Genomic DNA, 20,360 nt, shown 5'->3' with positions numbered 1-20,360 from the left:
TTCTCTCACAAAGAGACACCCATGTTCCTTTTATTTTGATTGCTGAGTACTATTTGGTTGTACAAATGTTTGTACCGTTGCCAGGTAGTGAATATTTGGTGCTTCTGGTGATTATTCACTGATTACTACTACATTTATATGTGGGTTTTTGTGTTGACTGAATTCTCATTCCCCTTGAGAAAATATCTAGGAGTTGTCCCTTCTATCATAATCCCCCACTTGACAGTGTCCTTGAGCATGCTATTCTCGGATCTCTTTAACTTGGCCATCCATACCTCATCTTCTGTTTTGGAGGACAGGATAAAATGCCACCAAGAATTAAGGATTGATGTTTCCTCCCTTTTAGCCAAAACTCTGTCCACTGAGAACCAAGATGGGCATCCTCTGTCTTCTTGGACTAAGACAGTATTCCACAAATGAGGCATGTTGTCCTCCAGGGCTGATTTTCTACCCAGTAGTGGGTGAGGGACCCTAGTTGTCTTGGTCCCTCACTGCCTCAGCTAAGATGCAAACTTGCTGGCCTAGCTTGATGGATACCCAGATAAAGAGGGGAGGGGAGCGTGTCAAACAAGAATCTAATCTTATTAACTATATTGAGGTCACACAGGATTTTATTTGCTGTTGACTCATCCCTGGGCTTGAAGCATTGTTGGCAGAAGCTATGGGTTCTTGAGCTGGGGCTACAAATTCCAGGATACCTGGCTTTCTAAATATTCGGTATTAGAACCCATTGCCTACTAATTCCCTAAACAGTGATTTAAAAGTAAAAGTCTAGACTGGGGTTGTGGCTCAGTGGTAGAGCGCTTGCCTAGCACACATGAAGCACTGGGTTTGGCCCTCAGCACCACATAAAAATAAATAAATAAAATAAAGGTATTGTGTCCATCTTCAACTAAAAAAAATTTTTTTAAAAAAAGTAAAAATCCGGGGCTGGGGATGTGGCTCAAGCAGTAGCGCGTTCGCCTGGCATGCATGTGGCCTGGGTTCGATCCTCAGCACCACATACAAAGATGTTGTGTTCGCCGAAAACTAAACAATAAATATTTAAAAATAAATAAATAAATAACTGCCTTTAGGGCAAGATTAAAAAAAAAAAAAAAAAGGTAAAAATCCTGGGCTGGGGATAATAGTTCAATGTTAGAGCATTTGCCTTGCATGCATGAATCCCCGAATTCCATACCCAGTACTGCAAAAGAAAAAAAAAAAGTAAAAATCCAAAAGCCCTGTCTTCACCTCCAACTCCACCCCAGAGCCAGGCTGACAACTTTAAAAATTGGCTGAGTCCTTTGGGAGAAGTGAATTTACACTAGCCCTAGGAAAGACTGAAGTTATACACAAGAAAGAACCTGGGCTGGGCACAGTGGCACACACCTGAATTCCAGTAGCTGGGGAGGCTGAGGCAGGAGGATTGCAAGTTCAAAGCCAACCTCTGCAGTGTTGAGGCACTAAGCAACTCAGTGAGACCCTGTCTCTAAATAAAATACAAAATAAAGCTGGGGATGTAAAACAGTGGCAGAGTGCCCATGAGTTCAATCTCTGGTACCCCCCCCCCCAAAAAAAAAAAAGAACCTGGTACCTGAGTCTTAATAGACACTGATAGGTGACCAAAAGGAATGGACCAGGTTTCTCTAGCAAATACCTGACTAATTGAAACCTGTTCAATTTTTAAATATGCTCTGAACCAACTGTTGAGACTTTTCAGGGGGTCATGACCCTTGATGCTCCCAACACTGTTTCAGATTCTTGGGTTGCTCACATCCTCCCCATTACTTGTCCCCTTGGAGGCTCAGAATTTCCCTGTTTGGGGAACTATATTATAGGCAAAGAGATGGGGGTAAAAAAAATTTTTTTTTTTTTAACTGTACTAAGGATCGAGCCCAGGCCTACCATATGCTAGGATGGCACTATATCACTGAGCTACACCCTAGCACAAGGTTTAGAACTTTTGCTTAAATCACTAAGTCAAAACGGTACCTAAGATATGTTGGTAACAGTGATTGATAACCTCTTGTATTCTTTAATGAATGCTAACTAGTGTTGGGTATTCTGGCATACCTGCTATTGATGAGTTAAGATAGTCATTTAACAAAGCAAATTTTGTACCATAGTTTTTAATATGTTACACAGCTGTTGACAGCATAGATACTTATATGGGCCTAGAACAGCAGTTTCATGATGGTTCTCGGCACTCCTGAGAGACAGCTGGGAGCTCCAGAGCTCAAGGGCCCTCACCAGAGATGGCTGACTCAGTGTTTTCAGAGTGGATCCTTCCTTGGTCTCAAACTTATATCTATGTAAGCCTGGAACCAAAATTTGACAGGGTGTCCAAACATCTTCTGATCTGAGAGAATTGAATCCCAGACATAGCTCAGACAGCACCAGTAATCTTAGTCTCTATACTAAAGTTCCTAGAACAGTAAACCCAGACTGGGTCCAAAGTAACCTATTACCAACACCATTTCTTGGTCAGAGCAGAGGTAAGTTAAAGGCTGTTCCCCTTCTGTCTTCTACCTCCTGGCTTTGATCTCTAGCCAGGTAGGAATAAACTCTGTTGAATGTTTATCCAACTAGCAGAATTATGCTGGGCCCTTCTGTGATCAGGTTCCCCAGGGGCCTGGAATGCCAGTAAAATTGTGCTCTTCTTTCCCTGAAGCTTACCTGTTTCCTAAAGCAAGTGAACCCTTCTTATACAAGTGCTAGCTCAGGAACATTGGCTTCCAAAGAATCTTTGATGCAGAAACATTCCAAAATATTGCTTTGCAGGATAGATATTGGGGGAGAAACTCCCAGAGGACTCCTTGCCCTCCACTATATTGGTCCATGGGGGATGTCACAGCCGCCTGCACGGGTGTCCCCGGGCCCACCAAAAAGTGAGGCCTGACCTCCAAAGGGGTGAATTCTTGTCTGATAATTGCTCCTCTTTCACAGCAGGGCAGTAACCTAATCCAGGACTTCCTAGAGATGAGCTGCAGGTGTTCATTTAGCACTTTAGGGAATTGCTGGAACATGCTGACAGCCCATGATTTACTTGGACTAAGTGACAGAGCATGGGAATATAAACAGAAAAGCAGGCCTTTCAGTGTGTTTTTGGTGGGAAATAAGCCCCTACTTCAAAATTCTTTTGCCCCACGATTGAATTCCTGTATAGAGGAATCAATGCTTTGGAAAGTCCAATACCCTTAGAAAAGGGTAACTCTCCCCCACCTTCTGGCATTAAACAAACAAAATGACCTGTCAATCTTGGCATTAAAAAAAAAAAAAGCTGGTCGTAGTGGCATACACCTGTAATCCCAGCGGCTCAGGAAGCTTCGGCAGGAGGATTGAGTTCAAAGCCAGCCTCAGAAACTTAATGAGTCCCTAAGCAACTCAGTGAGACCCTGTCTATAAATAAAATACAAAAAGGGCTAGGAATGTGGCTCAGTGGGTAAGTGCCCTGGGTTCAATCCCCATTATCAACACCCCCACCCCCACCCCACAAAATGGCCATTATATTCTTAAGATTCCTGTATGCATCAAGTGATGCTTTGGATTTAAAATAAAGCAACTTGGAGCTCATAACAGCCAAACTAAAGGAGGAGCAGCACTCAGGTGTGGTCAATATTTAAAGATGAGACTGGATTAATGTGCTAGGAGAAGCATAAATCCTGGCTAGTCATCACCAGAGAGGCCGTGAGTCCATCATAAGGGCACATCCCAGGGCAGGGAGCCTGCTGGGCCTCATTTATTCACATTTGGAGTCATTCAAAAAGTGTTTGCCACACACTTTGGGGACCCTAAACTTCTTGTCTCCCAGAGACAAGAAGAGTCTCTGAGAGGTGGCCAGCCTTCTTGGGAAATCAGACTTTCAGTTGGACAAGGGAGGAATCCGCATTTCCTGGAGTCCACTACTCAGTGTTCAGGAGGGACAGGGCAGGGGCCATCAGCCAGCCTCAGGGGCCTGGCCTGCATCTGCACCCTCAGCTTCCACCTGGTTGCCCTTGCCCAGCTTTTTCAAGCTCTCCAGAAAGGCCTTCCAGGTCTCAGGTATGCTCTTCTCCAGCAGCCAGCCCTCACTCTCACACTCAGGGTCCTCTGGATTGGATACACCTTCCAGTGCTGTATGCAGATAGCGCAGCCCAACTGTGACAGTTACCTGGTGAAGAGAGAAGACAGGAATGAGGGGCAGGAGCTAGGAGTTGGGTTAGGAGGAAACCATGGGTTTTCCACCAATTTGTGCCTCCCGGAGTAGTGCTCAAACTGAGGGGGGCACCCTGGCTCAATGTGTCTGCCTCTAATCCACACCAAATCCTTTCTCCCCTCTGGGTCTGTACCATTCATTGTTCTCTTCCCAAAACATTCACCTTACCATTAATTCAGCTTCAACCCTTGGAGAGCTCCCTCAGTCCTGGGTTACTTTACCATGATGCCCTCTACCCCATTCCTAGCACATTCCTTGGCATGTATTGAGTGTTTGGTAATCATTGAATGTCAAAAGACACCTTTTCAGCAAACAATAGAATGTGTGGTTTCTCTTTATTACTGTTATTTTGATTAGTGTGGCAATGAATGGATGCTAGTAATGGATCATTTGGATGTGGCAGACATTGATGCCAAACGCCTGGGTTAGAACCCCAGCCGTGGCACTTCAAAAGTCATGTGACTAGGAAACCAGGACTTATTCCTCTGATTTGCAGGTTTCCAGATGCAATGGCACCTGCCTCACATGGATGCTGTGGTGCCTTGGTATCTATAGAGGGCACAATGCTGGACCATGGCAGGACAAATAGGAGTGTCATCTGTGATTAGTTTGGTAAGTAGTTTTTGCTTTTCCAGTGACATATTCCATTGGTCACATATTTCTACACAAATGCCTGATTTGTACTCTTCTGCTTCCTGTGTGTTAGGGCACACTGTGAGAAGACTAGGCTGCTCCTTGAGGGCAGGGCTGGCCCTGATGGCTCTGTTCACCCAGTGCCTCAACTCCTAGAATACCCTGGGTAATGGTGGGGTCTCAGTAAATATCTGCTGATGAATGCTCTGGGGATAATTTATAACGACTAGTAAGTAAATGATGGAGTTTTAACTTTTTTTATTATTGTCAATTGAAGGTTTAATGGAATATTTTCACAATGGAAAAAGTCACCTCCTCCAGGAAATCCTCATGCTGAGTGCGTCCACACTGATTCCTTCCTGCTTTCCTATAGAACACCCACTGCATTATGAATTTTGCCCTTGGTTATGGTCCTCCCTTTGTTCATAAGTTTAATGTCATCTCCTGACTGGATTGTGAAGCATAGGGGTGAAGGTGAAGGTCAGAAATCCCATCATTATCTTTGCCACTTTCGTGTTCATCGTATCTCTAATCACAAAAGGCCTGGAGGAAATTGGGGCCATTCACTCCTTGCACACGATGTGCTGGCCCTCATTTTGTGTGGTTAGTAGGATCTTACAAGGGAGGTAAGCTGAGAGGCAGCCAGTGGGACTCCACTTCCCAACTGACTGCTTCGTCCTTTTAGTCTTTTCATGAGCTCTACGGGATCCTAACCATCTAAACTTCTAGCAATAAGCTACTCTCCTCAGTCTACCTACTCGTTCCCAAGACACTATCTCAGGAGGCAGGACCAACAAAAAGACCCCAAAGCTAAATGGTCATGAATATGCTGTTGACCTTGATATCAAAAGAAGCCTTGCTGTAGAGCTGGGGCTGTAGCTCAGTGGTAGAGTGCTTGCCTCACACGCTTGAGGCCCTCGTTACGATCCTCTGCACCACATAGAAATAAATAAATGAAAATATTGTGTCTATCTACAACTAAGAAAAATATTTTAAAAAAAGAAAAGAAAAGAAAAAGCTGGATGTGATGGTGCAAGCCTGTAATCCCAGCGGCTGGGGAGGCTGAAGCAGGAGGTTCCTGAGTTCAGAGCTGGCCTCAGCAAACATGAGATGCTAAGCAACTCAGTGAGACCCAGTTTGTCTCTAAATAAAAATAGAAAGCAGGGCTGGGGATATGGCTTAGTGGTTGAGTGCCCCTGAGTTCGATCCCCAGTACCCCACCAAAAAAAATAAAAATAAAAAACACAAAGAAGCCGTGCTGCTGAGCACAGTGGTGGTACATGCCTCTAGTCCTAGTGACTCAGGCAGAAGGATCGAAAGTTCAAGGCCAGACCCAGCAATTGAGGACAGCCCTAAGCAACTTAGTGAGATACCCTGTCTCAAAACTAAAAATAAAAAAAGGGTGGGGCTGGGGATGTGGCTCAAGCAGTAGTGTGCTCGCCTGGCATGCGTGCAGCCTGGGTTCGATCCTCAGCACCACATACAAAGATGTTTTATCTGCCGAAAACACTAAAAAATAAATATTTCTCTCTCAAAACAAAAAATAATAATAATAAAAATAAAAAGGGGTGTAGCTCAGTACTAAAGCATCCCTGTGGGGCTGGGGTTGTGGCTCAGTGGAAGAGCGCTTGCCTAGCATGTTCGAGGCACTGGGTTCGATTCTCAGCACCACATATAAATAAATAAATAAAATAAAAATCCATGAACAACTAATAAAAATATTTTAAATAAATAAATAAAGCATCCCTGTGTTCAATCTCTAGTACCAAAAATAAATAAATTAATAAAGCCTTCCTGAGCAGTATAGTCACCCTCTAGTTTCATATAGTGAATTTAAAAAGGTGTGTAGCAGCCACAGACACAGTAGATATACCCTATAATTTCCACAGTACTGGAAGAATGACTTAAAAAGAACCCTTCAAAGAAATTATGATGTAAAAAGCCTTCCTACCTAATGTTTCTGGCTTTTTATGTTTGGATTTTTGGAGTCTGGGTTTTCTGCTATCAGAGCACTATCAGAGAAACTGAATGTAGGCATCCTGAGTCCCTACTGCACCCCCACTGCCACCACCTTGTCTCCCAGTCATGCCCTTGGTCAGCATCTAGAACAGTGCCCAACATGTTTATTGTCTGAGCATTCTCTTCAATGAAGACTTCAAAACATTAACTGGGGGCTTGCTGACATTTTTAAGATCTAAGAACTACATTAACATGTGAATGGTGATCAGAATCTGAAGAAACACAATCCCAAACAGTTCCCATTTACCAAACACCCCTAACATACATACTGCTGTACATGTTGCCTCCCAACAGTCTCCAAAGCTGGGTGTTGTATCCCTATATCAGAGGGAGGTTGATCTCAAAAAGTGAAAGGACAATATTAATTTCCAAAACATGCTAAATAAAAGAAACCAAACACAAAAGCTTACATATTATATGGGTCCGTTTATGTGAAATGTCCAAAACAGGTAAATCCACAGGCACAGAACAGACTGATAGTTAGCAGGGGCAGGAGATGTGGGAGAATGAAGAGTGACTGCTGAATGGACATGAGGTTTTCTTTGGGGTGATAGAAAGGTTTGGGAACTAGATGGTAGTATATTGTGATATACTAAATGCCAATTAAATGTACACTTTAAAATGTAATTTTATGTTCTGTGAATATCACCTCTATTTTTTTTTAAAGTGCTGGGAAAGGGCTGGGGTTGTGGCTCAATGGTGAGGCACTGTGTTCGATCCTCAGCACCACATAAAAAAAAATAAATAAATAAAAATAAAGATTTTAAGTTTTCAAAAAGTGATGGGATGGGCTGGGGTTGTGGCTCAGCGGTAGAGCACTCGCCTAACACGTGTGAGGCCCTGGGTTCGATCCTCAGCACCACATAAAAATAAATAAATAAAATAAAATAAAGGTATTGTGTCTAACTACAACTAAAAAATAAATATTAAAAAAAAGTGATGGTAAAGAAATTAAATGAAGCAGAGACATGGGATGCAAGCTCAGTGCTGTGACCCACAGCCAGGCCAAAGCTGGAGCTGTGGAGGAAAATGCACTCTCCAGGCCTGACTCCATCCCCATTAAACCCAAATGAGGCTGGGAGCTCCTTCTTGCCCACAGCTGGCCTGAGGCCTACCTCAAAGAACCAGACAAGGAGTGTGGCAGCACCCATGGAGTTCAAGAGGCCGTCATAGTAGCTCAGCAGGGCAGCCCTGCAGCCATGTAGCCAAAGGTTGAGCTCCTCAGTCTGGTGATCATAGCTGTAGTGGGCTGAGTTGTTGGTAAGCTGGTACTGGATGCAGGGCCGTGGTGAGCTGGGGTTGCAGCAGCTGAAAGGGACACCATCCACCAGGTACCGCCCATCCACATTGCTCTTGATGCGACTGGAGGAGAAACAGAGAACTTGACTCAGGCTTCCCAGACTTTTCACCAGGTGCCAGTTCCTCTCATCCCCTGACTCTAAAAACCTGGCTCGCTCCTTCCTTCCTTCCTTCCTTCCTTCCTTCCTTCCTTCCTTCCTTCCTTCCTTCCTTCCTCCCTCCCTCCCTCCCTCCGTCCCTCCCTTCCTTCCTTGCTTCCTTGCTTCCTCCCTTCATTCCTTCCTTCCCTTGCTCACCTGATAAATATTTGCTCTATAGCCACTATGTATTGTCTGCAGTCCTGGACACTTTAGAAAGAACAGTAAGCACATAGCCCATGCCCATGCCTTCCTGGAGCTTATGCTCTAGAAGGTGGAAATAGATAGTAAACCAAGACATAAGTGTTGAGGAAATGTAGAAATTCACCTATTAACTCTGCTGTCAGGCCCCCACCTGCAATAATTTTTGGGACCCCTGCCAGGTTGCTAGAAAAGATAGGTAGTGATCGTGGACAAGGTTCTTGCTGGCAACCATCAGAGTTTAATCCCTAAATCTCTCACCAACTTTATCTTTCTCTGATAGGTCACTCCTAACCAAAGACCCTTCCAACAAGAAGGTTCTAGAAGGTCTGCTCTGGGCCTGTGCAGAGGCAAACAGTTGAGACCTGAGGCAGGCACCCTTCTCTGTCTGTGAATTCCATCTCTAGCCAGGTGAGGGCTCCTTACTCATCTGAAAGATGTGGCTACAACCTTGGCTCTCCAGATCGACAGGCAGGGCTCCATACGCTTTTACATTTCTCTATTCTATGTGCAGCTGTTTAAAGCATAACATATTCACACAGGTTCCCAATTCAAAAGGAATCTTTATGGTGAAAGCACTCACCTGCACTCAAGCAGGCTGGGTTTGTTCTGCCCGACCTGAATGTGTAAAATGCATCCAGCTATATACAATACTTGCACACTCAACTGTGTACATTTTGTCTCAAGTGAAAAAGCTGCCTGTGAGCTATTCATTACTTAATAGCAATAGACGTTTGAAACACAAGAAAGCATGCTATTTTTTAAAACAGACATTATTTTTAACAATGTTCATTGAAAATAGTGATTGCACTCTTCAAAAAGATGTCCATGTTTAGCTTCTTTTTTTAAAATTTTTATTAGTTATTGATGGACCTCCATTTATTTATTTGTTTATATGTGGTGCTGAGAATTTAACCCAGTGCCTCACATTTGCTAGGCAAGCGCTCCACCACTGAGCTACAACCTCAGCCCCCCCTGTTTAGCTTCTAAGTAAAATATCTTTAATACAAAACACTTCTCCCTCCCTGTCTCTCAGCCTCCAGGTCCCACCACTGTGGCCAGTTTTGCCTATCCACCCAGAGAGGCTTCATGCATGGACAACCAAGCAGAGACTCTGTAAATGGTATTTTTCCTGTTTGTTTGTTAACCTGAATGGTAACATTGTATACATAATGCCTTGAACATGTCCTTTTTCCCTTAGTAGTTTCTTAGAAGTCTTTTCACACCTGCCATTGGAAATTGTCCTGAATTTTTGTCCTGAAAATGACCCACAGGGTTTCTGTTCAATTCCCTACTGACAGCAGTTTGGGTTTCTCCCATTCTCCTGTTAATGCAAACACGGACATGGGTAACAGTACTTGTTGTGAATATATCTAATAGTAAATTTCTAGATGAGACATTTCTGCATCAAAGAGTGATTCTGCCAGCTCTCTCCCATATTTCTCCCTTTAGGAGACTAACAACCTTGCTTGTGAGAGCTGGCCTTCCATGGCTATACCCACACAGGTCTGGCTTTTGAACTTTGCCAACATAATAGAAGAAAAATATTACCTTCTCATTATGAGAGAAGTTGAACATCTTTTCATATGTTTATGACCCACTTGTTGTCCCTTTTCTGTGAACTGCCTTTGACTTCTATCTGTGACAATTAAGACTTTAGGAAGGCTGCATTGTGGCCTGGGCGGTGGTGATCATATTTCCACATGGCCTGCAGCCCTGACCTCTTCTTCATGTGTGGGCAAGACCCTCTTTCTGGAGAATGGGTGGCTCTAGGTGGCACGGTGATGTAAACAGGGATGAGAGCATCTGGGTTTGACTCTGGCTCTCAGTCCAGCTCTATTCTTCTGGATAAGTTCATTAACCTCTCCCTGCCTCAGTTTCTTAATCTAAAATGGAGTTGATACAAGGTTGTTTGAAGTGCTTCAAGGGTGCCTGGTGTGGAGGAGGTGCACAATAAACATGAGCTCCTTTGCAAAGGCTGGCTCCTCGGGTGGTGGCAGAGCAGGAGCTATCCCAGGCAGCGCATGTGCCTGAGCAGCTTGCATCAGGTGTGATCAGAACAGACCACACATCCCAGCGGTGCAGTCACTTATGAGCTGGTGGCATAAGTTCTACAGCTGTGGTTTCTGGTCTTTAAGGTCAGCTGCTGTGTGGGATTCTCACTAAGGTTGGCCTAGTGCAGAGCTCCAGCCCAGAAGGATGCAGGTGCTGTGAGATACTTGCTGGCTGATGGAGGCCACCCTCTGCTTAATTTCTCACTTGTGCCTGTCTCCCTGACAGCTCCATGTTTGTAGAGAGAGCAGACACCAGGACTTGCTTCACTTCCCGCAGGAGTCCAAGAGCTGGGCACCTGGCCCAGGCAGGGGGTACCTTTGAGAATGTGACTGGAAGGGTGTTGGCAAGGCCTTCAGCTTGGGGGCTCCCACCATGTTTTAAGGAGCCAGAAGTTCTGGGAACACTGAACATCTGAAATGCTCCCTCCACCCCACCCCGAAGTCCAGCTTACCTTCCTCAGGGCTGGGAGTTTCCAACGCCAATCTGTTCACCCCTCTTCCTGACCTGCATGTCCCTGGAGCCCTCTCCCTAGCACAGAAAACCCTGTAGATATCCTCAGTTGTCTCCATGGACAGGCATGTGCCAGAGAGCAGACCTTTGAGTCCCAAAGGTAAGCTGTGGGGCTTGACTTCTGTGGACCATGTGAAGCCAGATGATCATCACCTCTCAGTGATGCAAGGAACACATTTGACCAGGCTTGGCATTCCCTAGGCCCTCAGGAAGTTCAGGCTTCTCTCCACTTAGAACCATCTGGACAGCTTGTTCTACAAAGGAGGAAGTGGGATTCAGAGAAGGGGAGAACCTCCCCCAGAGCCACTCAGTAAGTCATTTAGAGACCAGTCAATAGCAGGTGGCCGCTGGTTTCCACATTGCCTCAGTTTTCATGCCTCTCAGGGCCTTCCTGCCTGTTGGCTTTTCTGGTTAAATCTTAGGAAAGCGCCAGGTGCAGTGGTGCACACCTGTAATACAGCAGCTCAGGAGGCTGAGGCAGGAGGATCAAGAGTTCAAAGCCAGCCTCAGCAATTTAGCAGCAATTTAGCAAGGCACTGAGCAACTCAGTGAGACCCTGACTTTAAATAAAATACAAAATAGGTCTGGGATGTAGCTAAGTGCCACGTGCCCCTGAGTTCAATCCCTGGCACCAAAAAAAAAAAAAAAAAAAAAATTCCTAGGAAAGCACAAGTTCCCTCCGCCTGCTTCCTGTCCTGGCAACCATTTCCTAACCACCTTCACCTATCCTTATTTTCAGACATCATCTATCCTTATTTTGATCCTTATGTGCCCTCCTGGTGTCTCTAAACTGGGGTAAACCCTGCACACCTGCCTTATACATTTCACACATTTTACACATGTATGTGAAATGAGGGCCAGGCCTGCAGACCTGGGGTGAGGCCAGCAGAGGCTCTGAGCTGCCTTTAGTCTGCATATTGGCCTTCTGGATAGCCTGGTCTCCCACCTTACCTCCCCAACCCCAGTGGACAGGTCGCCCTGCTGGTCTCAACAGGGCAGGGCTGTGTCTCCCCCGACTGGGGTTCTCTGAGGATGAGGCTGTGCCGCCTCCTCCTGTTGTCTTCCCTTGATACTTGCAATTCTTTATGTCTAGTGACTACTCAAAAAAACCATCTTAAAGGAAATACTAAGACCTTACTGTATTCCAAGTGCTCCATGTGTACACCTATATCTGCACCACATCTCCACACTTATATTCTCAGTTCTCAGATGGCACAAGAGGCTCAGAAAGGTCAAGCATTGCCAGGGTTCCCCAGCTGCCACTCAGCTAGTCTAGGTTGGGGTTGACTCACTGTCAGTTATACCCCTATGACCTCTTTCCTTCCCATTCATTTCCATATGTCTTCCCTTATTGATTTGTTGGTGCATCTACTAAATTGTTTATTTCTCTGGAAAAAACTCTGATGTGATGATTTATCCAGGCTCTTTGTGGCTTGTCTGTGGGGAGTAAGCTAATACACAGGCCTTATCTTAGTCAAGACTCTATAAACTCTGGTGACCCCCAAGCAGAGAAAAAAAAATGTAGCCTGGGAAATACTTGCTGTTTATAAATAGCCAGCTCATCACCTAAGTAGCTCTTCTCTGCCTGGCTTTGTCTTAATCTGTGGTTGGAAGGAGGGCAGGCCTTAATCTGTGGTAGGAAGGAGGGCAGGCCCTGCATAAACAAGGCAATGCTTCTGAGCAGTGGGGGTATTCCAGAGATGTGAGCAGCTGGAGGCCCAGGGAAAACCTGCCTCCATCAAGTTTGGCCCACCTTCCCTGTGCTCAACTGGGCTTCTCTCTGAAGGAGTCCCAGTCTGAAGGAGAAGACACAGCCATAAAATGAAAGAAGTACTGATTGAAGTCAGGTGTGTGGCACACGCCTGAGATCCCAGCTACTCTGGAGGCTGAAGCAAGAGGATCAGAAGTTCAAGGCCAGTCTCAGAAACTTAGCAAGACTGTCTCAAAATAAAAAATGCTAGATGTGTAGAGCAGTGGGAGAGTGCTTACCTAATATGTGTGAGGCCTGGGTAATCCCAAGTACTGGAAAAACAAAAAAACGAAGGTTGAAGCAGGTGTGGTGATGCACACCTATAATCCCAGCAGCTTGGCAGTAGGATCTCAAGTTCAAAGCCAGTTTCAGCAACTCAGCAAGGCCCTAAGCCTTAGTGAGACCCCATCTCTAAATAAAATACAGAAAAGGAGTGGGGATGTGGCTCAGGGTTGAGTGCCCCGGGGGGGGGGTTCCATCCCTGATACCAAAAAAAAAAAAAAAAACACAGTTTGAGAACTACAGATCCGTCTGGCTCTGAGAACTCAGGCCCCAGCAGAGGCATTGTCTCTGGACTCCTCTGAGGGCCTCCACCAATTACATCTGAGACAATGCCTCCTTTTCCTGGCCCAGTCAGGCCCACCAGCCTGGGGAGGGAGGGAAACACAGAATGTTAAAGCATGATGACTACCCCATTTGCCATTCCCCAGAAGCCATGAGACCACTTTGTGATCATCTGAGACCTGGTACAGAGCACTAGAATCCATAGATTCTTTTTTTTTTTTTTTTTTTTTTTTGGTTTGGTTGGGTTTGGTTTGGTACTAGGGATTGAACATACGGACACTTAATCACTGAGCAACATCCCCAACCCTTTTTTGTATTTTATTTAGAGACAGGGTCTCAGTGAGTTGCTGAGGCTGGCTTTGAACTCACGATCCTCTTGATGTCTCAGCTTCCTGAGCCTCACTAAGTTGCTGAGGCTGGCTTTGAACTCACGATCCTCTTGATGTCTCAGCTTCCTGAGCCTCACTAAGTTGCTGAGGCAGGCTTTGAACTTGCAATCCTCCTCCCGAGCTGCTGGAATTACAGGTGTGTGCCACATAGATGTTTTTTAATCCTGTATTTTCTCTGCCCACCCACTCACTGTTTCTCTGGGGAAGGAAATAGAGAACAAGCCATAGAAAATCAGGAAGAAGGGCTGGGGTTGTGGCTCAGTGGTAGAGCACTCACATAGCATACACGAGGCACTGGGTTTGATCCTCAGCACCACATAAATGTAAAATAAAGATATTGTGTCCATCTTAAAAAAAAAAAAAAACTAAAATATATATATTAAAAAAAAAAAAAAGAAAATCAGGAAGAAGATAGAAAGATGAAAACCCCCCACCAAAGCAGCTTGAATAATTTGAGGTTTCTGCCAGTCAGTGAACAAACATTCATCCTCCAATCCCTTGGGAAAATCTTCAAAAACTACCCACCTCTCTGTGCTTTCTGAGGCCTCATGCTCCATCCTTGGTTCCTGGAGAGCCCAGGTACAGGAACCCAGCTTCCCTGTCAGGAGCTGGACCAGGAATGCTGGCATGTGCCCAACTCAGCCTTCCCTATCCTAGTCCGGCTAGGTGCGCCTTGCACAGAGCTGCTCCAGTGACAGAGCTTGAAATGACCAGAAATCACACAGCCCACAGGCAGCACCAGCTCCTGCGAGGCTGCATGTGCATATTATCCAGGCTAGCAGCCCTCTGACTAGCCTGCCACTCCTGGTCAGAACGCTCCTGGACGTCCCTGAAGTCCTCAGGCTCGAGTCCTCAGGGACATGAGGCTCACTCCAGCCTTTTTGCTGGCATGTCCAGATTTGGTGAGGAAAGGAAAAAGGAGAAATCCTCCTAAAAAAATCTTAGTGGATGATAACTGCTTCCTCTCCCTGCCTCCCACGGGGCCCCATCTCTTTTTCATCAGAATCCTAGGATGAGCATACTACTGAGAAATTCCAGAGACAGATAAATGCTTACGACTTTTCAGTGTTGAGATGTCAAAAGGTAAATAGACTTTTTATTTTTCTAGGGAGTATTTTTGGGAGCCAGCTTTGTTCCATAAACTTATTAATCTTCCTAAATGAAGGAATCAAAATATGAAGGTAAAAAAATTTTAGTATCACTTGCAGTGAAAGTAAGTGTCACTCTGCTTTCTCATTCCTTCCTTCCCTAGTTTTTCCCACCACAGGTAAGAGCTGTGCTCAGTACTGGATCCAGGATGCTGGCCCCAGGCAGTTACAACTCCATTAGGTCTCACTCCCCTCCTGGGCACTGCCTACGCCATTAATTTAAGAGTCTGTGCACCGGTGAGCATATCAGGGTATACTCTTAGAAGCACAATTAGTTCCTCTGTAGTGTAACATCATTGGAAACTTTTTAAAGGAGAAAGAGATTTAAGTTATACAATTGTGTCTTAAGACCAGCTTTGTAGAAAGAGAAAGCCAACAGGTACACTTCCTTCTGGAAATTTAGCCAAAGGGAAATAAGAGAACAGAGACAGAAGCACAGGACTCAAAAGATACTTAAAATAGACACAAATAAGAATAATCTAAATGCCTAAGTGTGCACATTCATGCCGTGAAACAGTATGCAACCACTAAACAGGATCATTGTAAACATTATGCAAATGTTATGTAATCAGATAACAGAATGGGATACTCAGTTGCATTTATACTATGATTACACTATGTTATTATGTCACTGCTAACAAGACTAGATTGAAATGTGAAAAAAATCAAAGCCATCCATTAGTTGCTGGTGAGAATCTTGTATGAATTTCTTTTCCTGTTTTTGTTCCTCTCAATATTATCATCATCATATTTTTGTGTGTGGGTAATAGAGAGATTTTTGACCAAGTCAATGGAGTCAGGATAATTTCACTCTAACAAGTTGGTATAGGGCGTTGAGGTAGTTTTGAGTAAGCTTAATATTTGCCTGAGGGCTGGGGATGTGGCTCAAGCGGCAGCGCGCTCGCCTGGCATGCGTGCAGCCCGGGTTCGATCCTCAGCACCACATACAAACAAAGATGTTGTGTCAGCCGAAAACTAAAAAATAAATATTAAAATTCTCTGTCTCTCTCTCTTTTGCTAAAAAAAATAAATAAATAAATAAGATGTTGTGTCCACCAAAAACTAAAAAAATAAATAAATAAATAAATATTTGCCTGAAATTTCGGATCCATTGGTCACTGAGAGCAACCTGGGTGACTTCTCCACTTGAATAAAAAGGGACTTGGGGCTACAGAGCCATTTTTATATGTCTCAGGAGACTGACCCTATTCGGAAAACAAATATCTGCTCACAAAAGCTGGTTCTGCCATTGGCCTCTCACACTCCCCAGGAATTCTGCTTCTCCCTCTGGCTTCACAACCTCCTAGGTGACTTATGCAAATCATGCCACCTTATGCTGTCCCTGTGGACCTGTCATCTAGGAAGGACAGAGCCGGTTACAATCCTCTCCTCTAGGGATTTGTAGCAGTAATCTCTACCCACAGAGAAAACAAAATCCCAAGCAGTGACCTTCACTCTGACTTTCCTTCCACCTGTGGGGAGCTAACTCAGCCCTCTGAAGCCAGTCGTGTTACTTGGACTTCAGTCATGTCCCACTGCTGGTGTGCCCCAGGCCTCATGTTCAAGTCCCCCAGAGACTTGCCAGACTTACTCAGATGGAAAACCACTTGTATAACCATTTATATAAACAGCATAATACAGAGTTGGACAAAAGATATGAAGGGGAGCCAGGGGCTCAGGGAAGGCTGCCTTCCCTGGACAGTCACTCCAGACCCACTGTAGTGGGTCTTCTGGGAAGAGCCATCCACTGGAGTCAGTACACAGGTTGTCATTGCGAACACACATGCTGAGATTCTTTCTCACCATCACCTCCCCTCGGCCCCTACAGGATTTCCTTTTTATATATGCCAAGAATACCTTAGAAATACTTGAGTGTATTGGGCTATCATGATTTCAGAAGTAAACACCAGCAGGCATTTCATGAGCATTTGCTGGATGCCAGGCTCTGCATAGAGCTGAGAGGTGAGCTCCAAGAGCACCTGCATTATTTGAAAGATGAGCAATCAAGGACCCACAGAAGCAAGTGATTTGCCCAAGGCCTCAAGCCAGAACTACAGCCTAGCTCTGACTGCTCCCATCCTCTGCTCCGTACCCATAAAGAAAATGGTATTGATTATATTCCACCATGTCTAAGAACAATGCCTTGGGAGTGGATGCTCAAGGTTCAAAATTGAAAAGCTAGGGAATTTATCAGAAATTTTAAACTTCTGGGACTGAATCCACCTCCTTTGATTAAAGAAACAAGTACCAAATGTCTCAATGTATGTGAACCATGAATGACCCCATTCCTGCAGTAGGAAGCGTACACACATACCTGACTGTATCTCCCTCCTGGGGATTCTTATTCAAGCAGCTTATATAACTTGACACCTTCCTTCCACCTCAGCCAAACATTAGGTTGAACTGTATGGAGTTGCCGTTTTCACAGACCAAAGGGGCTAGGATAATGGCAATTTCATGTGATCCAACCTAATGCCCCTTCATAACATACTAATAAGTTGTATACCCAATGTAGAGGAAAAGGGACTGGATGGGGTGGGGAGTCAGAGGCCTGGGCCTCAGTGTCCCCACATAGACCTGGCCCCAGGACTAGAGACTACTCACTCCTTGACTTCTTTAGAGGAAAGGTCCAGGTAGCGGTTGCTGATCCACTGAATCTCAAACCAGTCCCGAAATCCACTGTTGCCACAACATTTGAACTCGATCTGCAGCAAGTCCATGGTCTTCTTCATGAAACACCTGCCAGGGGTGTCTGTGTCCCGATAGTACTTCATGCCATTCTTGAGCCCTTGGTCCAGGGTGCTCTCCAATGATCCCCGCAACAGAAAACAGCAGAGAGCCACAAGGAAGAGGGCAATGTTGAAGAGGACACAGATGGCCAGGTATGGCTTCAGCCAGGGTTTCCACTTGGCATACTTGGCAGGGTCCAGAGCATCATAGCAGATCTTGCCAGCCAGAGAGTTGAAGACACAGGACAACATCCCCACCGCTATCAAGGAGTTGGGCACAAAATGGCTCTCTGAATTATCCATCACATCACTTCTCTTCCGGAGTTCAATCTTCAGAAATATCCCTAAGCTGAAGACAATGATGCCAGCCAACACGGAGAGCCAGTTCATGAGCCAGAGCCCTTGGGCCAACTTGACCCGCTTCTTCTGGTCAAATTTGACTTTCAGCAGTGCCATCTTTGCCAAATGTGGTCCAGATAGCCTCCTGCAGCACAGCTCCCACTCTTAACCTGAGTGAGCCCAGGGACTGACCACTCAGGGCCTTGAGAAGGGTGCAGACTGCCCAGGCTGAAGGGAGCTGCTCTGAAGGTTGCCCATGTTGGGCTCCCTATCCTGGGACCCCCGTTAACTCAGTAACGGTAGCGGGGGCAAGTCTGGGGCGTCGTTTCTGTAGCACCCTTCCCAGTCAAACAGTAGCCTGAACACTGCAGATTAAAAGTGGGAGTCACAAGACATCTTGCTAATCTCTTTAACCAGGTTCATCCCATTAGATAAAACCATGCCGGACTCAGAACATGGCCAAAAGAAGCGTTCGTGTACATGCTGGACCAGAGAGCTCTGGGTTCAGTGTGGAGAGTCAGGAACAAAAAGGCTAAAGCCAGCCAGAAAAATGGTGTACCTAGAGGGCTGGCTGAGATTATGTATCCCCAGAAATAAATTTTCAGCCAGTCCCCTTCCAACTTAAAATTTCCTGTGAGGCAAGACAAAGTCAAGTTCAGACAGAGATGACAGACTGTGACAAAACATTTGTAACATACAAAATGGAGTTATTAATACGCTAAAATTGTTTAAATTCTACAAATTCACAATCAAAAGGTGAACAGTAGGGCTGGGGTGTGGCTCAGTGTTATAGTGCTTCCCCAGCATGCAGGAGGTCCCAACGCAGGGGAGAAAAAAATCAATCATCTGGGAAAATAGGCAAGAACAGATCAGACAGACCAAATCATAACCAGAAAACTTGGAAAGTCCAACAATCTGGAAAAGATCCTCAACCTAAGTAATATGCAAGGAAATGCAAAGTAAAACAACAACAAAAGACCATACTTGATCTAACAGATTAAACTTCTGTTACGAGTATAAACAAAGATAGTGCAGCCAGGTGCTGTGGATCATGCCTGTAATCCCTGCAGCTCAGGAGGCTGAGGCAGGAGGATTTCGAATTCAAAGTCAGCCTCAGCAACTTAGCGAGGCTCTAAGCAATTCAGTGAGATCCTGTCTCTAAACAAAATATAAAAAGGGCTGGGGAAGCCAAGCACGGTGGCACACGTCTGTAATCCCAGCGGCTAGGAAGGCTAAGGCAGGAGGATCGCAAGTTCAAAGCCAGCCTCAGCAACAACGAGGTCCTTAGAAACTTACTGAGACTCTGTCTCTAAATAAAAAACAAAATAGGGGCTAGGGATGAGGCTCAGTGATTAAGTGCCCCTGGGTTCAATCCCTGGTACCAAAAAAAAAAAAAAACAGTAAATAGAAATATATACCCAGTGATTCTGTAATTTTGTTATTTTAATTATTATTATTATTTTTAAAATTTTTAATATTTATTTTTTTGGTTTTTGGCGGACACAACATCTTTGTTTGTATGTGGTGCTGAGGATCCAACCCGGGCGGCACGCATGCCAGGCAAGCGTGCTACTGCTTGAGCCACATCCCCAGCCCTGTTATTTTAATTATTAATAAAGTATTTATTAGAGTGATTTTTAGATTTACAAAAAAATGAACATAAAATAACAGGGTTCCTATATACTCATTCTCCCCCAACCAGTTGCCCCTATAAGCAGCTGTGAGGTTTTTGTTTACAGTTCTATGGGTTTTGCCAAATGTATAATGTCACATATCCCCTACTATCATATCAAACAGAATCGTCTTGCTGCTCTAATAATCTCCTACGCTCCACCTATCCATTCTTCCCTCCAACCCTTCCCAACCTCAGGCAACCATTGTCTCTAGAGTTGCCATTTCTAGAATGTTATATAGTTGGAATCCCATAGTATGTAGCCTTTTCAGATTGATTTCTTTCCCCTAGCAATATGTTTTTCTAGCTTAGTGTAGTTTATTTCTATTTAGCATAGAATACATTCCATTTATATGGGTATACCATTGTTTATCCATTCAACTATTAAAGACTACCTTGATCACTTCCAATTGGGGGCAATTATAACTAAAACTGCTTATAAGCATTGATGAAGGTTTTTGTATAGATGTAAGTTCTCAACTCTTTTAGGTAAATAGGAGAGTAATGACTGAATCATATAGTAAAACTTTAATTTTATGAAAAAACTAGAGAGACTGTACAATTTTGTATTCCCACCAGCAATGAATGAGAGTTCCTGTGGCTATACATCCTTGTCAGGATTTGGTATTGTCTATGTTTGGGATTTTAACCATAGTAATGAGTGTATATACTGGTGTCTCATCACTATTTTATTTTGCATTTCCTTAATGATGTTTTATGTTGAGTGTTTTTGTATAT

General features: G+C 44.6%; 1 protein-coding gene across 1 annotated transcript; it reads right to left on the bottom strand.

Annotated features, from left to right (window-relative positions):
* Window positions 1-3,919: 3,919 nt before the first annotated feature.
* On the bottom strand, window positions 3,920-18,067 carry Prph2 (peripherin 2). Its single transcript, XM_076860153.1, has 3 exons — window positions 17,487-18,067; window positions 7,945-8,191; window positions 3,920-4,132 (listed from the first exon to the last, which is right to left on the bottom strand). The coding sequence occupies exons 1-3, from the start codon at window positions 18,065-18,067 to the stop codon at window positions 3,920-3,922; spliced, it is 1,041 nt and encodes a 346-aa protein (XP_076716268.1).
* Window positions 18,068-20,360: the final 2,293 nt, after the last annotated feature.

The sequence above is a fragment of the Callospermophilus lateralis genome, chromosome 6 (assembly GCF_048772815.1).
Source record: "Callospermophilus lateralis isolate mCalLat2 chromosome 6, mCalLat2.hap1, whole genome shotgun sequence".
In the NCBI taxonomy this organism is placed as follows: Eukaryota; Metazoa; Chordata; class Mammalia; order Rodentia; family Sciuridae; genus Callospermophilus; species Callospermophilus lateralis.
Note: the sequence above shows the minus strand (reverse complement) of the source record. Positions and strands in the feature narration are given on the sequence as shown.

What these genes read in the sequence shown, in the direction of transcription:
- Prph2 (XM_076860153.1), bottom strand. Translation starts at nt 18,067, where the DNA reads ATGGCACTGCTGAAAGTCAAATTTGACCAGAAGAAGCGGGTCAAGTTG. An exon ending in TCCTCTAAAGAAGTCAAGGA is followed by an intron (nt 8,192 to 17,486) that starts GTGAGTAGTCTC and finishes TTTCTCCTCCAG; the next exon opens with TCGCATCAAGAGCAATGTGG. An exon ending in TCCTTGTCTGGTTCTTTGAG is followed by an intron (nt 4,133 to 7,944) that starts GTAGGCCTCAGG and finishes TCTCTTCACCAG; the next exon opens with GTAACTGTCACAGTTGGGCT.